The sequence below is a fragment of the Lepidochelys kempii genome, chromosome 15, assembly GCF_965140285.1.
Source record: "Lepidochelys kempii isolate rLepKem1 chromosome 15, rLepKem1.hap1, whole genome shotgun sequence".
Lineage (NCBI taxonomy): Eukaryota > Metazoa > Chordata > Testudines > Cheloniidae > Lepidochelys > Lepidochelys kempii.
Genome location: NC_136394.1, coordinates 28,039,409 through 28,061,722, shown reverse-complemented (window position 1 = coordinate 28,061,722; position 22,314 = coordinate 28,039,409). Strand labels below are relative to the sequence as shown.

The following is a 22,314-nucleotide window of genomic DNA, read 5'->3' as shown; positions in this document are numbered from 1 at the left end:
CTTCATGGTCAACAAAAGCTTTCTTTTTAGCTGTGATATCTGCAACTACAAGTCTCATTTACATTTCTTTTTTTTTTTAATAGCTGGAATTTTCTTTGCCTGGCTAGTAACCGACCCCCCTCCTTTAGCATAAATTATGCCTGTTCTATCTTGGGAAAGGAAAATTGGTCCAATAAATAGGATCTGATGTTATTGACTATGTTATCATTGGATGATAGAATCTGATAAACTCAGATCGCTAAATGTAGAGGAAAGATGACTCAGAGTATTGGTAATGGGATCTGGAATCTTTCTATTGGTAATTTTATGATCACCCTCCATCCTCGTTCATCATAATGTTTCTTCTTCGAGAGATTGCTCATGTGTATTCCACAATAGGTGTGCATGCTCGCCACATGCACCGGTGCCGGAAGTTTTTTCCCTAGCGGTACTCATGAGGGGGAGCGCCCCCCGCAACTCCTGGAGTGGCGCTTGCCTGGCACGGTATAAGGGGAGCTGCGCGCTCCCCTCCACCCTCAGTTCCTTCTTGCCGCCAGTGAAGGTGCGTTGGAACTACTCTGCTCCAGCTTTGCTGTAGCTCGTCCCCAGAACTGTTTGTTCATTCAGTGTTAGTACCTGTAGTTAGTTAGCTGTTTAGCTATCAGCGAAAGGTGTAAGATTTGCAAGTTCTTTAAGCCTCGGACCAAAAGAGAAAGGGACATTAGGCTCCGGACCATCCTGATGGAGTCGGCGCTGACCCCGACTCCGGCATGCCACTCCAAACCGGTACCCGGCACCACAGCGTCAGTACGTGGTGACTCTCTGGTGCCATCGACCAGTCGGCACCACTCCCTGTCCACAGGGCACGCTAAGAGGGCCAGGAAGACTCCCTCTTTGCAGCGGCACCGAGGGAAGTCTGGGACAGAGTCTAGGCCTATGTCGGGCAGTCCTTGATCCCCACCAGGCCCCAGGCCTCCGACTCACATTCAGAACAGGCCTCTCCGGATATCCGGATGCCATCCACACCTGAAGCCCTCCGGGCGGCCTGGGACATTATGTCCATGCTGGTGCCTGGAGCACCGCCGACGTCGACCCCATGCTCCAGAGGCAAGCCGCCGCTGGGATCTCCGCAGTCGCCTCCGGCCCAGTACCGGTCTCAGTTGAGGGAATGTTCCCGATGCTGTTCACAGCCCAGCGACTGCTTGGGGCAGAGTCCATATGGATTGCCCTCGACGCCGACCAGACTGTCTGGCTGAGTCCCATCCGGCTGGGACTCTCTGCACCGCTCATCCTCAAGGAGCGAATATTGATGGAACTACAGCGGGCATCGCCAACAGTCCTCGTCTCGGAGGGGGTACCGCAGTTGGTCACGGCACAATCGTCGACACCGTTCCCACTCGGACTCCCGCTCCGAGTCTCCACCAAGACATCGCAGCCCCGGGCGTTGATTGCCGGCGTCTCACCATCGTAGGTCCACCCGTCGAGGCCGTTCGCAGAGCAGCTGTTACCCATCGGTATCGGTCCTCCGTGTCGAGATCACGGTCCTGTGGCCGTTGTAGATCCCGGCACCGCCACTCCTCCTGGTCCAAAGACAGCAGCAGATCTTACGCCAGCCCGGTCTCCATTCGTAGCCGTCCTTCGAAGGGCCAGGCCAGCCAGCCCGAACAGCCGGCCCCGCCGGTGCCGCAGCAGGTGCAGTGGCACCGAGCGTCGTGGCCGGCCCAATGGTACCAGTGGGCTCTGTGGCCTCTGGTGCAGCCCCTGGTAGGAGCTCGCTCGGTGGCCAGAGCTTCGGAAGCACCATCAGCCTCCCTCTCCAGACCCCCGAGAAAGGCGTCGGTGGGACGTACGTCCTCGGGACCGTGCCCAAAGTCCGATCAGGTGGTGGACCCTCCAGTACCGGCTGACACCCAGAGCACTGCACCGGCCTCTTTGCCCCGCCCGGAGGAAGCGATTGCGGCCCCACCCCCCTCCGCCCCGCAGGACGACTTCAGGGCCCACCAAGAACTCTTAAAGAGGGTGGCAGCAAGCCTCTACCTCCAAGCAGAGGAGATGGAGGAGTCCTCAGACTCCCTGTTTAATGCGTTGTCCCCATCGGCACCGGGTAGGGTGGCCTTGCCTCTCCGTGAAGGGGTGGCTAAGATTTCAAATGCCCTGTGGCAAACACCGGCCTCATTGGCCCCCATCTCTAAAAAGGCGGAATGCAAGTACTTTGTACCCGCTAAAGGGCATGAGTACTTGTATACCCACCTGGCGCCCAACTCCCCAGTGGTCAAGTCGGTCAACCACAGGGAATGGCAGGGTCAACCAGCCCCAACCCCAAAGAACAAAGACTCTCAGAGACTGGACTCTTTTGGAAGGAAAATGTATTCGTCTTCAAGCTTCCAGTTTCGAGTTGCAAACCATCAGGCTTTCCTGGGCCAGTACAAATTCAATCTGTAGGGCTCCCTGCCCAAGTCTGAGGACTCCCTCCAGGAGCGCGATAAAAAGGAGTTCAAGGCGCTAGTGGAGGAAGGGGCAGTGGCCACCAGGGCATCCCTGCAGGCAGCCTTGGATGCTGCAGACATGGCCGCGTGATCAATGGCCTGCGCGGTGTCCATGAGACGGGCGTCATGGCTCCTGCTCTCTGGGCTGTCCAGCGAGGCACAGTCCTCCACACAGGATCTCCCGTTTGACGGGAAGGCTCTGTTTGGGGAGGAAACAGATACAAGGCTGCATGGCATGAAAGACTCCCGCACGACCCTCCAGACTCTGGGCCTCTATGTCCTGGCTCCGGCAAAACCAAGTTAAAAAAAAAGTTCAAACCGCAGTAGACTCCAGCCCAGGCCACCCTCCTGAAGTATGAGGCTGCCCAAAAGAAGCAGTGGGACTATAAGAGATGCCCTCAGAGGCAGTCTCGACCTGCCCCCAGCCTGAGTCCTCCAAGGGCAAGCAGGCGGGGAAAAGGTGTTTTTGACGGGACGCTCGGAGGCACCCCGCTAGTCCTCACCAGGGATCTACCCCCAATAAAGCTCCCCTTCTCCAACCGGTTGTGTGCTTTCCTCCCGGAATGGTCGCAGCTAACCTCGGATCAATGGGTCCTCAACACCATCTCCTGGAGTTACATCCTCCAGTTTACTTCCTCCCAGCCCAACCACCCTCCGCCCCCGTCCCTCTTGGGGGATCCCTCGCACGAAGCTCTGCTTGAGCATGAGGTGGGGCAGCTCCTAGGACTAGGAACGATCGAGACAGTGCCCAAGGAGTTCATGGGCAAGGGGTATTACTCCCGTTATTTCCTTATCCCGAAGGCCAAAGGGGGGCTCAGGCCCATCCTGAACCTGCAAGGTCTGAACCAGTACATGGTGAAACTCAAGTTCCACATGGTCTCCCTGGCCTCCATCATCCCCTCCCTGTATCCCGGGGACTGGTACGTTGCCCTCGATCTGCAGGACGCGTACTTCCACATCCATGTATTTGAGGGGCACAGGCACTTCCTCCGTTTCATGGTGGGACAGAATCATTACTAATTCACGGTCCTTCCGTTTGGTCTGTCCACTGCCCCCAGGGTGTTTACAAAGTGTATGGCGGTGGTAGCGGCCTACCTCAGACGGTGCGGGGTCCAGATATTTCTCTATCTGGACGATTGGCTTGTCAAGGGTACCTCCCGGTCATAGGTGAGGGATCAAATGGCGCTCCTCCTGTCCACCTGCACCGCCTTGGGCCTGTTGGTAAACTACACCAAGTCCACGTTAGTTCTGGTCCAATGCATAGAGTTTATCGGGGTGCTCCTGGACGCAGTGTCGGCCAGGGCCTCTCTCCCGCCAGACAGATTCGAGACCCTGAAAGGTCTCATCGACTTGGTCACAAGGTTCCCAGTGACAACAGCCGGGGTTTGCCTGTAACTCTTGAGTCACGTGTCGGCATGCACGTACATGGTCCATCATGCCAGACTCAGGATGAGGCCCCTCCAGCTCTGGTTGGCCTCAAAGTTCTCCCAGGCCACGGACAGGATGAACAAGGTCCTCACCGTGCCAGACTCTGTGATCATCTCCCTACGGTGGTGGTCCGCTCCAAACAACAAGCTCCGAGGGGTCCTGTTCAGGGACAGGGCCCCATCGTTGGAGCTGGTGTCCGATGCATCGGACCTGGGTTGGGGGACCCATGTGGGGAACTTTCAGATCCAAGGCCTGTGGTCGGCTCAAGACCTGACCCTACAGTTAAACGTCCAGGAGCTCAGGGCGGTGTGGCTGGCATGTGTGGCCTTCCACTCGCACCTGGAGGGCAAGATAGTCAGGGTCCTCACGGACAACATGGCCTCGATGTTCTATATCAACAGGCAAGGCAGGGCCCGATCCTCTGCCACGAAGCCCTCAGGCTGTGGGACTTCTGTATAGCCCACAACATCCACCTGAAGGCCTTCCACCTACCAGGCGTCCGGAATGAGAGGGCGGATCGCTTGAGCAGGGACTTTTCCTTGCAACACGAGTGGTCCCTCCACCCGGAAGTGGCCCACCGGCTCTTCTGAAGGTGGGGAACTCCCCAGGGGGACCTATTCACAACTCGGCAGAACCAACGATGCCCCCGGTTCTGCTCCAGGGGCGTCCTGGGGAGGGGCGCTATCTCCGATGCCTTTCTCCTGTCCTGATCAGGCTGGCTTCTCTATGCCTTTCCCCTGTTCCCTCTAATCAGCAGGGTCCTGGAGAAGATAAAGACAGACAAGGCCCGGGTCCTCTTGGTTGCCCCGGCGTGGCCCAGGCAGCATTGGTACGGAACCCTCATGGGCCTGGCAGTAGCTCCGCCATGGCCATTGCTGCTTCACCAAGACCTGCTCTCTCAGGACCAGGGCCGCCTCCTCCATTCCAACCTAGCGGCTCTTCACCTTATGGCGTGGCTGCTCAGTGGTTAGGCGGAGAGGAAAGGACGTGCTCAGAACAGGTTCAGCACATCCTTCTCGAAAGTAGACGGCCCTCCACTTGCCGCACTTATTTGGCGAAGTGGTCCTGGTTTTCTAGGTGGGCGGTGGACCAGGGTGTCTCCCCGGTGGCCGCCTGATCCAGCTTATTCTTGATTACCTCCTCCACCTGAGGGCCCAGGGCCTGGCGCCCTCGTCAGTCAAGGTGCACCTGGCAGCCATATCGGCCTTCCATCCGCCAGTGCAGGGCACATGGTATTTTCCTATGCCATGAGTGGCCGGTTCCTTAAGGGTTTGGACCGTCTTTTTCCATATTCTAGACCCCCGGTCCCGCAGTGGGACCTAAACCTGGTGTTGGCGGGTCTCACCTCTTGTGGAAGGTGGCCTTTCTGGTTGCAATCATGTCGGCCAGGCGAGTCTCGGCGCTCAGGGCCCTGACCTGCGAGCTGCCATACTCAGTCTTTCATAAGGACAAGGTCCAGCTCCACCCACACCCCGCGTTCCTCCCGAAGGTGGTCTCCACCTACCACATGAGTCAGGGCATTTTTCTAGCGGTCCTCTGTACCAAGCCCCATGCATCCAGTGAGGAGCGCCATCTCCACACGCTCGATGTCCGGCGGGCTCTGGCTTTCTACCTCAAGCGGACCAAGCTGTTCAGAAAGTCCTCGCAACTGTTTGTCGCCTCAGCTGAGCACACGAGGGGCCAGACGATTTCCACTCAGCGGCTTTCCAATTGGATCACTTCGTGCATCTGTTCCTGTTATGAGCTGGCGGGTGTCCCCCGCCACCCATTGTGAGGGCACACTCGACTCGGGCGCAGGCCTCGTCGGCTGCCTTCTTGGCCCATGTCCCCATCCAGGACATTTGTAGGGCCGCCACACGGTCTTCGGTTCACACGTTCACCTCGCACTATGCGCTCATCCCCCAAACCAGGGATGACTGACTTGTTAGTACAGCAGTCCTATAAAGAAGGTGTAAAATGTAAACAGCCCTGGAAATGGTCGTAAATGCCGCTTGTCCTGTGGTAGAAGGAGGATTTAAACCAAGTGAGACAAAATCTAATTCATGGTTTGGGGGAAGTGCTGGCCAGGTCAGCCTTGCTTCAGATTGACTCAGGCTGCCATAAAGAAAATTGGGAGCTGTGGAAGCACTGAGGCCCAGAACCTCAAAGGTAGTTAGTTGCCTTATTCCCAGTAGCAGTTATCCTGAGTTGGGCCTAAGCCACCACGCTGATGACCAGGGGTGTCCTGATGTCCTGAGTTATCACTTATTTACTATTCATATTTCAGGAATGTCAGGAGATTCCAGTCCAGCTCAGGAGCCCATTGTGCTAGACACATAGGAAAACACACTGCTGCAAAAAGAAAAGGAGGACTTGTGGCACCTTAGAGACTAACAAATTTGAGCATAAACTTTTGTGAGCTACAGCTCACTTCATCGGTTGATAGATTTCCACTCCATACGGCTAAATTCAGTGCCTTGCATAATGACAGGTTTCAGAGTAGCAGTCCTGTTAGTCTGTATCCGCAAAAAGAAAAGGAGTACTTGTGGAAATCTATCAACCGATGAAGTGAGCTGTAGTTCACTAAAGCTTATGCTCAAATAAATTTGTTAGTTTCTAAGGTGCCACAAGTACTCCTGTTCTTTTTGGGGATACAGACTAACAAGGCTGCTATTCTGAAACCTGCCCCAAGGTGCTTACAATTTAAGGAGCCCAATTAGATGCATTTCTAGCAACCCCTCTCATTTCCCAGTTCAGAAGAACTTCCACAAGCTGAAGCTCCCATCATTTCCAATTTCTTAGGAGGAACTTTCCACCCCATTATCATCATTCCTTTTAGTCAGCGGAGTAAAGCAGCCTGCTTGGATTTTAACCTCTTCTTCTCCCCAGAGCTCTCAACAGTCATGCTGCTCCCAGAGTAGATTCAATTCCAGTAGCATTTTTCCACCCTATGCTCTGTTTTGGTTTCTCCCCAGTGCAGTTTCTAGAGCCTGCCAATGACATCTCCTGGCTTCCCATCAACTTGAACTGCACTGAGGGGCTCAGTCTGCTTAGTGACCGCGGTGCCTTTGTGACGCGATGGTCCTGATCCTGCCCATTTTCCGAGCAAGATGCAGGCAGCCACCTCTTCATGAAGCCTTCCTTGAATAATGCAGGCTGAAGAACAACAGGCGTCATCGGGGCCCCCAGAGAGTTGAGGAAGGGGAGGGAAATGGAAACAAGACGAAGGTGCGAGGGAGCGCCCTCCAAGCAATAGCCACTGAGAAGAGGAGAGTTTATACAGACACATCCAAAGGGAGCTGGCTACTGCAGTGACAGGTTCATGAGCAGTACAACCGAGGGCTGCGTATGTTAAGAGGCGATTCCCCTTCTCTCGGCAGACAGACAGCATTTCCCCCGGGGACTGAGCGGGCTGCCGCGGGGCTGGCCAGGACCGCGCACGCTGCTCGGCCGGAGCCAGGATGTGATGCGGAGCTCCCGGGGCGCTGGGTTCAGGGGCAGTTTTGCCAGAGGACGAAGCGAGGGGTAGGGTCCCTGCGAGGCAGGCAGGGGCAGGGTAAAGTCGGAGCGGAGCCTGCTTCTGCCCCGTCCCTTCTCCGCCCTCCCTCCTTTTGGCTTTTCCCCCTTCACCCCCCGCCCCATCCCTGCTCCGGGGGGCTCTGGCCCCGGCTGGCGGGGGGCGGCCGTGCCCAGCGGCACCGGGGCGGGGGCGCTCAGCGGCGGCCGGGGGCAGGACTAGCCGAGCCGGGAGGAGGAGCCGGCTCCCGGCCGGAGCGCAGAGCTCAGCGCCCCGGGGAAGGGGCTGCCGGCGCCCGATGGCCCTCGCAGCGCAGGCGGCCGGGCTCAGTGTCACCCGGCTGGACGGGGACTGGCAGGAGGTGAGTGAGCGGGAGAGGCCAGGGGGCTGCGGGTCCGGAGCCCCCAGGGAGCAGTTCCCTAGTTCCCTAGCTAGCCATTGCTCGGATCTCCCCAGCCAGTCCCTGCCCCTCCCGTCCGTCCATCCGTCCCCTCGGGTGGCCCTGTCAGCTCAGCCAGCCGCCCCTCCGAGTGATCTCCCTGTCCGGATCCAATCGTCCATCCTTCACTCACCTCTTATCCCTATCCATCCTGCTGAGCGCGGTCTCTGGCTTCACGTCCGCTAGAGCAGAGCTGCTTCTTCTCTGTCATCGGTCTTTCTCGTCCCTCTCCGTCTTTCTAATCCCTCCTCGTCTTCCATCTGCTCTCTCAGTCGCTATCCATTCAGCTAACGTAGCCCCTCCGTGATGCCAGGGCACCTTACATAACCTAAACTCTCCGTAAAGGAAACCTCCTTAAGAGAAATCTTGGGTAAATGCTGGCGGCTCTCTCCGTTTTAAGGAACAAACATGGCTTTGAGTTTTCGCCTAGGCATTTCAGGGTTTGCACTGCCACCCTGTATTTGTGATCGAGTTTAGTCAACAATTTAGTCCTTTTTATTACAGACAGAAAATGAGATTGCAGAGTATGTTTACAGCTGCACTTACCACCTGCATTTTTAAATTTCCCCCAGATTTATTCTGCTGTACAATGGATACAGTTTGTCATGGCCACTTTAAGGTACAGTATGTTGTTTTAAACTAATAAGCAAATGTCAGGAATGACAGCCTTCCCTGCAGATTGCTTGAAGGTTTATTACTCCCTTTAAATCTCTTTCATTGGAACACAAGAAAATAATTTATTAATTATTGTTTTCTTATTAATAAAAGTATAAAAAAGAGAATAGCAACCCAATAGACACAGATCAAGTGAAACAAGACCCAAAGTAGCACTCTCCAACCAGCCTGCTCTTTATTTTCTCAGTGTTATAGGTTCCAGCTCAATTATTGCCTACGCTGTCTTCCAAAGTGTAGTGAGATCCCCAGAGGTAAGGATTCTGCCTTTCAGTTTTTAAGTTTGAATGTTTGTTACCCTGAGGATAAACCATATTTTATGTAACAAAACAGATGTGTGGGCATGAGTTTTCCACTAGGAAGGCTTCAAATTTTTAGGCACCTTCTCTTTTTATTATTAATAGGAGTAAACCAACTGTTTAATGCTGTGGGGCAGATGAATAAACAATTCATGGACATGTTTTGCTGTAATTATATACTGCTTTATGAAGCACATATGCTTTCAGTGTTTTTTAATCCTTCCCCATTACATGTATGTAAGTTAAATTGTGCCCATGTGGTCTGAGTCAAGGACTGGGAGCCAAGACCTCCTTAGTGCCAGTTCTTGCTCTGATATTGACTCTTTCTGGGCCTTGGGACAGTCACTTCACCTCTCAGACTGAGTGTTCCAGTCTGTTAAATGGAAACAAGAATAAAACTACTTCAGGAGATAGAGAAAAAGGGTTGTGAGGATTAACAATTTATAGATGCACTGCAAAGGTTATAAGGGCTGAATATTGTTGAGTCAAATTCTGCATTCAGATACACACATTCAACTCCCATTGACTTTAGTGGGGACTGTGCACCTCTGTTTGAGAGCACAAATTGACCAAATATAATTACATGTAAGGATATAAGCATTATCCTAACTGCAGCTGAACAAATGATTCACAACAAATAATTTCTTCATTGAATTTCATCTCTTTTTCTGGTCATTAACAGAAACGCTTAGATTTATTCATGATTCAGAAAGATGCATTAATTTATGCTTAGCATTTCTCTCAAATATGAATGGCCTCCAAATATTTGCTGCAAATATTTGAGATTCAAACTTCAGAGTTCACAGGGTTTAGTAGATTATGTATGTCGCATGGTGTCTCTTTTCCCTGAGTGGATGACCAGTGGAACTAACCAGTAAAATGTAAATAACAAATGTTCCAATCAGAAATAATTTAAAATTCAGTTTCAATCAAAATGTTTGAATAACATTTGTTTTTCACAAGAATACGCACTAATAAGACTCAAGAACTTCAATGTTCATGGAAAGGTGAGAGAGGCTGAATAGTAATTTTCTGTCAGAAATTAGGTGAGCAGTACTTCTAAACTTGTATTCTGTTATAATGATATCAAAGTTTTCTATTTCTATATCTTCCTTATCTCCAAAGCATGTCACATGTTATGGGTCCCACATACCCAAAACTCCTGTGGAACACAGTGTGTGTGGGCCAAGGAGTCCATTGCAAACTTACAGGACTAATTCTGACAAAATGGGGGATTTTCATCCACAGAGAGCAGACTGGGGCTCAGTGTTTTAAGATCTTGTAGAAAGAGCCCACCCAATACACAGAGTAAACTGCCTGGAACTCCATTGATTTACCTTAGAAGAATGAGGGCTGTGTCACCCCTGCTAGGATTTGAGGCAGTGGCTCTAGGGAACCCAGGTATTTCAAGCCAGATGTCTAGAGGTGATTAGACCATCCCGTCTGTGTCAGAAAGTGTCTTATTTCAAGAACTGTGAGGTAGCTAGTTTGGTTACATAACACAGCATTGGTAACTTTGTGTCAGGCTTTGAGACTTGTACCCTGCCTAGAGTGGTAGTTAATTCCTGATGCTTCAGAGGAAGCCAAGTACCTCAATGCGCTCCCACTTCTACTCACGCCCACCATGCACCTGACCAGTTGTGCAACTCTGTAAATGAAGGGCATAGGGTGAATCCTTCCTGACACTTGCTGTGATCAGATTGTTCCCTGATACATGATATTTAAAGAGTAATACTTTTAAAAGAAAGGTTTATTTCCCAGTTATTGAGAGGTATGGGAATCATAGATACTTATCTTTCCACACTAGAACTTGCAGCTGAATGTCTAATTGTTGAAACATATTTTCTGGATCTACAGAATCCAGAAAACTCTCAACATTAACTAAACCATGTTTAAGACATGACATGTTAACAAAAGAATCTCCGTTTTGTGATAAAGAAAAAACAGGGTGACTCAAAAATATAAACAGGGTCTAACCCTAGAGCACTTGTGGGTGCAGCACTGAAGACACAAGGATTTCTTATGCAAGCAGATGTGCTTCAAAGAGTGCCCAGTCTGAAGATATGTAGTAATGGCTACGCATTTTGTCCACCTAACCAGCAGTTCTAAACCATTACATTTCTTTACATTCCGTTCCCCCAGTTTATAAACAATTTGGCTTTTCTTCCTGAAAGAACTTTAACAACACCCTCGCCTATTCCTCCAACTTCCTTATATATGCCTATACCTAAATAACCCACTAGATAAACAGTTGGGTTTCACTATACTTGCGCAGACCTGGGTCAGCTGTTCACTCATTACAATTGGTCATCTACCTTCTTCCAGGGTTGTTAGTTTTTAATATACTCATAGTAACAACCATGCAGAGAAGTCTAGACTGCTGTATACCTACTGCTTGGTTCTGCATGGAGAAATAAGTACAAGTGTTTTTTAAAATGTTTTAAGAGGGATTAATAAATACAATGAACTAGCTGTAGCTATTTAGTTAGCAATAAAAGGTATCAGAGTAACAGCCGTGTTAGTCTGTATTCGCAAAAAGAAAAGGAGGACTTGTGGCACCTTAGAGACTAACCAATTTATTAGAGCATGAGCTTTCGTGAGCTACAGCTCACTTCATCGGATGCATATCGTGGAAACTGCAGCAGACTTTATATATACACAGAGAATATGAACCAATACCTCCTCCCACCCCACTGTCCTGCTGGTAATAGCTTATCTAAAGTGATCATCAGGTGGGCCATTTCCAGCACAAATCCAGGTTTTCTCACCCTCCACCCCCCCACACAAATTCACTCTCCTGCTGGTGATAGCCCATCCAAAGTGACAACTCTTTACACAATGTGCATGACAATCAAGTTGGGCTATTTCCTGCACAAATCCAGGTTTTCTCACATCCCCCCCACCCCCATACACACACAAACTCACTCTGGGTGGGGGGGATGTGAGAAAACCTGGATTTGTGCAGGAAATAGCCCAACTTGATTGTCATGCACATTGTGTAAAGAGTTGTCACTTTGGATGGGCTATCACCAGCAGGAGAGTGAATTTGTGTGGGGGGGTGGAGGGTGAGAAAACCTGGATTTGTGCTGGAAATGGCCCACCTGATGATCACTTTAGATAAGCTATTACCAGCAGGACAGTGGGGTGGGAGGAGGTATTGGTTCATATTCTCTGTGTATATATAAAGTCTGCTGCAGTTTCCACGATATGCATCTGATGAAGTGAGCTGTAGCTCACGAAAGCTTATGCTCTAATAAATTGGTTAGTCTCTAAGGTGCCACAAGTACTCCTTTTCTTTTTAATAAAAGGTATGATTCACTGATTTATTGGGGTGACAGGTAATGTACGGTGCTAATAAAAATAAAGATACTGAGATAGACGTTTGGTTTCTCTGACACTGTATAAAACAGAGGTGCTTAGAGTACTCCCTGAAGGAAAAATATGCCCTAGAAAGACCTTAAACAGAATCTACCCCACTCTCTATCTGTAACTACAGAGTAAGGACAAAACAACCTGCTGGCAGATTTTTTATTGTTGCTGAACTAACTAAATCTACAAGCCATTACTCTTCAACTCTCAGGAAAGAGAAAAGTTCAAGCAAATACTGTGATAGTGCACATTCCTTTTTAATTAAAGGACAATATCTGGTCAAATTCAGCCCACAATGTAGGTTCTATAAAATAAATAACGTTTCCCAGAGCTAAGACCTGTATAAATGTTTGCATGTTTTGTTTAGTTTTAAAAATGCCTACAGAAAAAAAGGCTAAATTTTTCACTCCTGGATGCTGAAAGTTAGGCACTGAAATCCACATTTCGGCACCTAGATAACTGGCCTGGTTTTCAGAGTGGCTGACCATCCACAGCTCCCACTGTCAATGAAAATGTGGTCATCATTTTTAAACAAGTAAATCTTTCCCTGCAGTGTTTACAACTCAAATGCAGTGGTCTTGTGCCAGTGCATGAGAACTTGAAATTGGCTAGAAACTGACCACAAGCTAACTAAAGTGATATTCCATTTTTCAAGCTGTGCTATGTAGCAGGGAAACAAACACACCCATAGACAGAAAAATGAAGGATTTTTCAAAATACTTCAGTCTTTGTCACCATGGATGTTACTAATAACACAGTGAAGGAAATCTGTTTTATTAAATCATAGGATTTTGAATCCTCAGAGCCAGATTTGGTGCAGCTCTCAGGTACTTGGGCAGTTGATAATGTGGCCCATGATCATTAAATCTTTGTGCTCTTGGTGTAAACATCTCCTGAGTGCACAAATCAATCCAGTTTCCTTGTGTAGGGATAGCAGCATTCTAAGGCTAGGCATGAAAGTATATCAGGAAAAGGAGGGTGAAAATTAAACCCTTGTTGTAGCTGACCATTGTGGGACTATGTACAATATTCACTAAGCCAAATTATCACTTCAACTTTTCTAGATGCGCCCTCTGTTCTACCTGAGCCTCTCTGACCTGTTTCTGGGGATGTGCTGGCTCATTGGGGCTCTTCTCTATACCACAGAGACCACAAATCAAGACGTTGTCTGCTATAACCTTCAAACAACTGGTCAGGTGAGTAACTCTGGGTTATCAGCTTGTGACGTCAGGTTGCTTTGCACAGAATTGTGTCATGAGCTGGTCTAGCAATTAGAGCACAGGACTGGGAGTTAGGCGGCCCTGGGCTCTGATCCTGGCTCTGACACTGACTTGCTGATTGATCTTAATAGGTAAGATCTCTGTATCTCATCTGTAAAATGAGGATAATTGTATAGACCTACCTCACCCAAAGGTAAAGTCTGTTAGAGACAGAGAGTAACTTGAGGGTTGCTATTGGGAGTGTTCAGTTATCTATGTTAAATGAGTTGGTCTCATCTGTTGAGCAGGTACCCACTGCTATCTCTGTGACTAATGTACTGTTGTATTTCCACACTCCTCTTTCCTGTAAAAGAACAAACAAACTCTGGTATTCTCCTTGGGCCCCGCCCTGTAAACCTTACTCCTATGAGTAGCCCCCATGGGATCTGCTCCTGTTACCCTTATACCAATAGTCTCCCAAGCAGTCCCGTTGGGTTACTCTGTCTGTGGGCTGTGGTGCTCATGGTAAGCTCAGCCTTCTGCCCTGAAGGTCAGCTGTGTGTCCTATTCTGTGCTGAATTCATGTGCAGGGACCTCAGTGAAGCGGAAGCATTTTCCTGGCAGTTCTTTTTGTCTCGTTGGGTTGCCGCTGCATCATTAGGGTTTCCTCCTGTCAGAGTCTATTTGTAGATGTCTGAAGCACACCAGGTAATGACTGCAGGGAGAGGAAATGGGTGAGGGGCTGCAAGTGGGACACAATGGCAGTAGCAAAGGCTCTGTGGAGAAACCCATTACCCTCCAATGGCTATGGGGATTTGGAATGGCTTGTGCTGAAAGGAAGGGAGAATATTTAGGAAGCCATTTGCATTTAGGACTTTGGGACTATTTAAAGCAGGCCAAATTAAAGATGAACTGTATTCTGGGCCGAAGGAGCTTAGCTGGGAAATACAGTGAAGCCTCTTAGTGCAACAAACCCTGCCTTTGCCTTCATGGCCAGGGAAGTCCCCAGATGCAGAGGAGCTGATGTGTTTCCACTCCATAGAGTGTGGGAGGGCAATGCAAAGATTTGGGTAGCTTATGTGTCAGAGACCCCATTCTATGGGAGTCACCAGCACACTGGATTTGGGGTTGGGAAAGGGGAAGGACTGGTTGATCTGTCACTTTATAGATCCAAGGCCATTCACCCAGTGGAGAGGGAGCATGCTGGTTGTGAAGGCCGCTGTGCTTGAGAGGCAGGAGTGGTGGTCATGAAATTGCTTCACTGCCTGGGATTGATAAATCCTTCCTCGCTGCCCCCTGAGAAGCTCCCAGTTCACAGCCTGGCTTGTGTCTGCGTTAAGCCAAAGAATTTCACATACAATAACTAAGTCTCACACTGGCCCAGGAATCTCTACACTGTGTGCAAATTATATCAGTAATTGATAGAAATTTACCCATCACTCCAATGTGGTGGAATATGGCAGCTGGTTCACAGCACACAGCAATGCATGGCCACAATGGTAAAGTGAGACGTAAAGAGTACTGCTATCCCATTGAAACTACAGGGGGAATTTAGGGAGGCAGCTTTTAATTACTTGAACTTCAGTTTGGCCAAGGCACAGCTATTACCACCATCACTCTTACAGGTAATGTCATGAGATCTCTGGTCACAAGCAGCCAGGAGCTCAGTTTTATGTCTAATTTGGAATATTGACTCAAGTAATTGGCTTTAAAAAAACAATCTACAAAGGCTGAAAACTCTAAAGCTACTGTTAAATCCTCCTGAGCGGTGTCCCTTAGAGTGAGGTCCCCCTCTAGGTGTGCACCCGAGAACAGGACAAGGCAATGTACTGAAGATCACACTGTAAGGAGCAGTGTTTCATTGGCCTGTGGGGTGGTAGAGAAAATTACCTAATAGGTTTTCTCTTCTTTAATTCCTATACTGCAGTCCAGACTTGAATCAGGTTTGTTCTGGTGTGTAGGCCACACATTTTCCATGGAGGCTACCAGGAAACCTCCCACCCCACTCTGTCAAGCCAAGCTGGGGGGAGCTGGAAATGGCTTTTTGCATGTTGTAGAGAGGGCAGGAAGGTAACTCAATGTACAGCATGTGAGAGCAATCACATTGCTTTGTATGTGGTTGTCGGGTTACTGTGGCATAGATTTGTGTTGGGTTTTTTTAAACATCAGTACACATGGGTAATTCCTATTACTCATGACCCCAAGTACTGTACTTAGGTAGCAGCTATTCCACTTCCAGCTTATCTCTGATCTCTCTAGCTCCTCTTATGCTGCTGTAAAAACAATGATATACATTCACCTTGAGCCTCCAGGTAAGGAACAAAAGGTTTGTATGTAATTTGGCCATTAGGAAAGGCATGGCAATGACCCCTTGACAATGAGGATATAGTCTACTTGGGGGTTATACAAGGAGAATGAGCTGGTGCAGAGAAGTGAATATATGAGAAGATTCACTAGGCATGTGGCTGCAGGGCGCTTGCAGGACAGGTGTCACTTCACAGGCACATATGCAAATTTGCCATTGGAATACTATCATGAGGCCATGGTTCTTATTGGTCAAACACGACTCAAAGAGGTCATGGGATTAGGTTGTCTTGGTACATACTTCTCTGGGGAGTGACAATGCCTCCCATTTGTCTGGTTCTATTTACTCTAGACTACTTTGAGAAAGGTTGGAATGCATGTTGGCCTGGCGTCAGAGCTCTGTATTGTATCACAGGAGATGTGGGTTTGGCAGTGACTTCAGAGACATCTCCCTTCTTGACCGAAGTGCAGTAAAGGAGACTGTGTGCTCGAGACAATGCTTTGTCACCACTGAATTCAGGGGATGGCACACTCTGCCTCCCAGGTTTGCAGCAAAGCCGCTTGGGGGCACCTGCAAGAGGCTGGAGGAAATGGAGCCTAAAAGGGTAGCTGGAAAATGAAGGAACTTGACGTTCCTTTGAAGCATAAAGTCTTGGTCACTGATGGAGGCAGGATGCTTGACTACACGGACCTGCAAGGTACAGCAAGTCCTGTGTCCCTATGAAAGAGAGCCATCAGCACCTGCCTTTGTCCCAACCTGAGAGATGGCAATAAGTGAGCTGCTGTTGAGATGTTTATGCTACCACTGCCAGCTGTTGAATGCAGTGAGTGTGAGTGAATCTATTACCCTGATCTTTTGTGGTTACACAAGCACATATAGCCAGTGAAGGGGGCTACAGGGGACTCACTAGCCCCCCATACTGTACCCAGGTAAGGACAAAGGCAATCCCTCTCTGATGGGAGGGTGCTTAGGTCTGGCAGATCCAACTTGCACTCTGGCAAGATCCTTTTTTGCTATTTACTCTAGGACAGAATTAAAACTACTTGAGTGCTTACCCTAGCAACCCCTGCCTCACGTGGGACTTGTGATAAGATACAGGGCGGGGAGGAGGCGGGGTGAGAGCTCTGGCACATATGAGACAGGTTGAGAAGCACCTCAGCAGGCTACACGTGAGCTGTAAACTAATGAAATGAATAAACCTCTCCCCCTCCCCACCTTCCCTGTGCTGGGCTCAAGAATCTCAGAGATGCTGCATTCCGTAGACGTGCAGCAAATAACAATGGCATTCCTTTTGTCAGAATGTTTCTTTGGGCACTAATATTTGTAGAATGCCACGAGGGGCTGGAGATGGGCACTAAAGCCAGACTGAGACAGCACACACTTCATCATATCAACCACTGAACAGTTGTCATATGGTAACATTTTCAGTCATGACCAACCTGTACTGGATTATTCATTTTTCAGTGGTGCTCATCGCTGTGAGGCCCTCAAATGTGTTTAGCCGCTCAACTCCCATAGATTTCAGTGGGAGATAGGTAGTTAAATGCCTTTGAGGTTTTAGGCCTGAGCTCCTCAAACATTAATAGTTTTCCCTCACAACATCCAGTGAGATAGAGAAGTATTATCCCTCATTATCCCTGTTTATGTTTTCAGACAAAGACTAACATCATAATTCTACTCTGCTTTACCAGTGGGGCTCATAGAATTTCTACTGCTTTCTTAAATGGAAGATAATACAAATCATAGTTCCTTTTCCCAAACGCAGGGCCAAGTTTACCCCAGCATAACTCCGCTGCGGTCAGTGGAGTTACGATTGGGGTCAATGGATAATTCACCAGAGATGAGTTTGGCCCATGCTTTTTGTTTTATTTCCTCTTCCTTGACAATTTCCTCCACTTCAGTCCCCAGCACTGAGCTGAACAAATGAAATTCAAAAGTAACTTATTTTCTCTTCTGCTGTCCCTTTCCGGTCATAACCCTTGATTTCCATGCTACAAAACAGAGAGGCTGACATGCTGTAATTACGCACTTCGTCTACAGTTTCCCCAATTAAATTCTAATGACCTAATAACATCTTCTGGTAGATTCCACTCTGTTTGGCTGGCACAATGGAAAATCGCAAAATGATTATAAGTAGCGACTGAAGAGGGATAAACAAAGGGCTCCTGGTTTCTCCTACGCTCCAGCTTTATTTCTGTATGCCAGGCTCTGATGGGGACCAGGGCCTTAGGCCTGCAGGATTATCCCCAATGCCAGAAGCTGAGGATAGGGAGCTAGGAGAGCAGGGCTGTTTTCCTGGTTCTACCAAAGACTCAATGAGAAGCCTTGGCTAAGTGTGTGTGCCTCAGCCCCCTCATCTGTGCGATGAGGGTGATAACAGTCACCTAGCTCTCGGGGGCTGGGAGGTAGGTAAGAAGTAAAATGGGTTACATTTGTAGAGTGCTTCCCGAGTTGAGAACTTCCAGAAAAAAAAATTTGTGGTTTGCCTAACACTAGCCGGTCACCCAGTCACTTGTCTGAGCCTGGTTGCCACTGGGGTGTCCTGGGTGGGCACTCATCCAGGCATTGCCATGTCACGGCAAACAGTGTAAAAGAAATTTCTTTTCCCAGCTGCCCAGAACTTCCTCAAACAAATTCTTTTTGTGTTCAGATTCTCTATGCTTGCTCTCAGTCCAAAAGGTGATTCTCGGAGCGGGCGGGGCGGAAAACACCTCAGACCGAATAGCTCTAGATTTCTTATTACTCTCTCTCTCCCTCTCTTTTAATTTTTTATGAGGAAAAAACCCATCTCCTCTCATGTAATCTCAGCCATGTTCCCCACTGGCTTAGCGTTCTCCATTGCTGCTGTCTTCATTAAATGCGCTCTGGTTCGTTATTCCCACCAATTCAAGGGAAGCAGACAGTGTGGCCAGATCAGCACAATGGAAGCAAATGTAGTCAGAGTCTGTGCTGTCTCATGAGAGAGACATCTTTGGACTGTCTCGATTTTGGACTGCTGTGGGGGTCAGACTCGTCCTGACGTAACCGCTGGGGGCTGCTCTAATTTAAGGCCTATGAGCTGTGCCATGGTGCTGGATGCTATGGGCGTGCTCCCTTCTGATCCCAGCTCCATCCCCCACCATAGGCGCTGACTCCGTGGGTGCTCCGGGGCTGGAGCACCCATGGAAAAAATATAGTGGGTGTTCAGCACCCACCAGCAGCCCCCCGATCAGCTCGTTCCCATCCCTCCCAGCGCCTCCCACCCATCATGATCAGCTGTTCAGCTGCGTTCAGAAGGTGCTGGGAGGAGGGGGAGGAGGAGGGGCAGGGTCAGAAAGAGGGGGCGGGAAGAGGCAGGGTGAGAGCTTGGGGGAAGGGACGGAGTGGGTGGGAAGAGGCGAGGCTTGGGGAAGAGTGGGGGGTGGAGCAGCCCCTGGGAACTGAGGAAGTCGGTGCCTATGCCCCCAGCTTAGCCCCTTCGCTGGGGCCTGTGAAGGAGGCAGTGCTGGGTTGCCTACTTCAGCCCTATGCTGCTCCAGGAAACTCTGCCCCAGCCCTTTGTGGCTCCTTTACTGCCGCTGGAGCAGCATACAAGCTCAGGAGAAGGGCCAGAATCAGCCTCTTAATTTTTGGCCTGTCCTGATTGCTGTATCTAGCTCGCCAGTCATATCTACCATGCTCAGCACTCTGATAGCTGAGCACCTACTGAGCGCTTTAACACTCCCTCAGGGCTCTTTTTACAGCTTGTACAGCGTAGCTTTGTCAAGTGCTCTGGGTTCATAGGCGATGAAAGCAGCTAAGGTGCTACAGAAAGTGTGAATGATTACTGATGGAATAAAATAAGGCCTGTTTTTATTTTTCAGATATTTTATTTAGCCTCTTTTCTGTACACGGTCAACTACACCCGGCATCTGTACGTGGATTTAAAGGTGAAGTACAATCAGAACCTGTACAGCATTTCCCCCTTGGTGAGTGCCCCCTTGGCAGGTTTTCATATTATTTATTATATGTTAAGAACTAACATTTTGCTCGTTGCTGTACAAGCATAAATATAACGGCAATTCTCACCATAAGGAGCTTACAATCTACAGCTGATTCTGTGTGGGTTGGTGCCTGTGACCATGCAGAGCCATTGACGTCAACAGGGGCTACTCGTGGATCTGCTCTTGTGTTCTGATTGCGGGACTAGGCCTGAAAGTCCAAAACAGAGAAGACAGTAGGTCTCAGAAGGAAAGAATAACTGGGTGGGCCAGATCTCTTAAAGTCAATGGAACTACACTAGTGACACCAGCAGAGCATCTGGCCCTGTGTGGTTTATTATTGTCATTAACCCACTTCTGCTGGGCATTGCAGAAGAAACAAATCTTCAGGAGGAATTTGCAGGAAAGGGATGTGGCTTGACAGGCCAGACTTGTGGGGAGGCAATCCGGGCATGAGCAGCATGGAAAAGGGCTGAAAGATGGACCTTCATGTCTCTGTTTTTCAGTTTCCACGCCTCTAAAATGGGGATAATACTTACTGAGTATCTCACAGGAGTGTGGTAAAGCTCCATTCGTGAATGTCTGTGAAGTGCTTTAAGAGCATCAGGTGAGCAGTGCAGTGGAAGTGAGCTGGCATTTAAAGTACTATTCACACTTGGAGCAGGACAGATTAGCTCTGCGGAGAAGGGGTCCCTACCATCGTCATTCGCCTTTAAAAATGACTCTTCAAGACCAAGTGTAATCTTTGGGAGCAAAGGAACAAGGACACAGTCCTCAGAAAAACACACTTTGAGTACAAGCTAAACAAACACTTCACACACCCTGTGACCAAACTTGATCTTCTCAGAGCAGTTTCCTTGTTGTTCACACCTGACTAAACTCTGAGCAGCTTCTGTCTCTCCGAGAATTCCTCTTGATGTATTGCTGCAGAACAACAGGCTCTTGATACACTTATACGGTTCATCCCAATGAACACACTGGCTAAATTTCTGCATATCATTCCTCTTCCCAATCGAGAAATCACATAGACTTCACCCTGCACATCGTAGAGTTAAATTCCTCAGATGGCTCCCGTTCTGCATGTCTGTTGGGGAGCAGCAGACTTGACAGATGAAAATGCACTTTTGAGAACTTCCATTCTTAGATTTTGGATCAGCTCACGATGGCGATATTTTCCTTTCTTCACTAGTCCCTACACTCAGATCCAAATTTCTTTTCAGACTTTTTATTTCTAATAATGAGCCACCCAAACTCTGGGGTGTGTGAAACTTAGTTCTGAGTGTTGTGACTTGAGACCATCTCTAGTCCTTCTGTGCTTAGCTGTCACTTCTCTCTTTGTTTCAGATTTAGGGCTCAATCCACCTGGACAACTCTGGTCTCAATAATACTAATAAACCATCTTAACCTAAGGGCCTCTTTTGCCTAAAAACCCTAAGAGCTCCATCTTGTCCCTTCTTCCCTGCTTCTGGAAAAGAGGATTTGACATATCCAGGGCACAATCTGGACTGATGAACAGCTGTGTCACCTCAGCTCTCTAACCTGGAGTGCCTTTTACACTACTTTGCCGTGGTAGCTACCTCTCCTGGTCTGCTCACACAGCCTCCAGCATGTAAATTATTCCCAGTTATATTGTGAGTGCTGCACCCAACCACTCTTGATTTCCAGTGCAGAGCAATACAAGTGAACTCCCAATCCCAGGGTTTCCCCAGAAATGTACGCCTTGTACTGCCCAGCTCCCTCCTGGACATTATTCATAGAAAACGATATGCACAAATCTTGTCTTCCCAAATGGAGTTTCCCAAACACTTCAATTCAAACACACTGGGTTTAAATAAAACAATAAAACAAGTTTATTAACAGCAAAGAGAGAGATTTTAAGTGAATACAAGTAATGAAGCATAAAAGTCAGAATTGGGTACAGGAAAAATAAAAGTAAAATGCAACGAATGCCTAACTTAACAAATAAGAACAAATTCAAAGCAAAGTCTCCCTCAGCACAAATTTCCGCAGTCTACTGGCTGAACTTCTTTCAGTCAGGATCCCTCCCCCAGTCCAATGCGGCTTCCTTTGTTCTTCAGCTGTTGTGGATGCCATGGGCAGAAAGAACGGGAGACACCCTTTGGGGGGTTTTCCCTCCCTTCTTCTAGTCCTTTCCCTTCTTCAAGAAGCAACTCCAGCTGAGGTTCAGGAGACAAAAGTGTGCAGATGAGAACCCCATGCTGTTTGTTTGCTAAGACGTAGATTTTTTGCCCAAACCTTCTTTCCTGCCAAAGAATGGCCATTTAAGCAGGTGATGGCCCATTTGACCTTTTTACACCTAGCTTAGGCGTCCGCTTGTCCTTTGCCTCTGAGGAACTGGTGTGGCCGCTCCACAGATTTATTACCTGTCTTAGTAACACCATACAGTGAAATCCTATAACTTTACAAACAATGTGCCACACATATTTTATCAGGACAATAGTGGCCAGCAAGTTACGAGTTTTTCAGTGATACCTCACAAGGCATACTTGCAGAAAGATTATTATAATAGTGTGCAAGGGGCGAATACAGGCGAATACAGACAGTCACACCTCCCCGCAACAAAGCTGCAAGAGGGTTAGCCACTGGTGACCTGGAGGCAGCAACTCAGGGGCCTCTTTCCTGGACAGGGCATCTGCCACTATGTTTTCCTTAACCTTTACAT

At 48.8% G+C, this 22,314-nt stretch overlaps 1 protein-coding gene across 12 annotated transcripts in view; it reads left to right on the top strand.

Annotated features, from left to right (window-relative positions):
- The window catches only part of TMEM116 (transmembrane protein 116), a 59,000-nt gene that overhangs the window by 2,232 nt on the left and 34,454 nt on the right, over positions 1 to 22,314 (top strand). For 2 of the 12 annotated variants that reach the window (XM_073312526.2, XM_073312527.2), the window contains exons 1-4: positions 6,692 to 7,750; positions 8,691 to 8,754; positions 13,233 to 13,364; positions 19,515 to 19,619. In XM_073312526.2, the coding sequence (XP_073168627.2) occupies positions 7,221 to 7,750; positions 8,691 to 8,754; positions 13,233 to 13,364; positions 19,515 to 19,619 (831 nt within the window). In that variant the 5' untranslated portion in view covers positions 6,692 to 7,220. Of the gene's footprint in view, positions 1 to 6,678; positions 7,751 to 8,400; positions 8,448 to 8,690; positions 8,755 to 13,232; positions 13,365 to 19,514; positions 19,620 to 22,314 lie in introns of those variants that run through there. The other 10 variants (XM_078848998.1, XM_073312528.2, XM_073312532.2 and 7 more) reach the window with 10 other exon arrangements.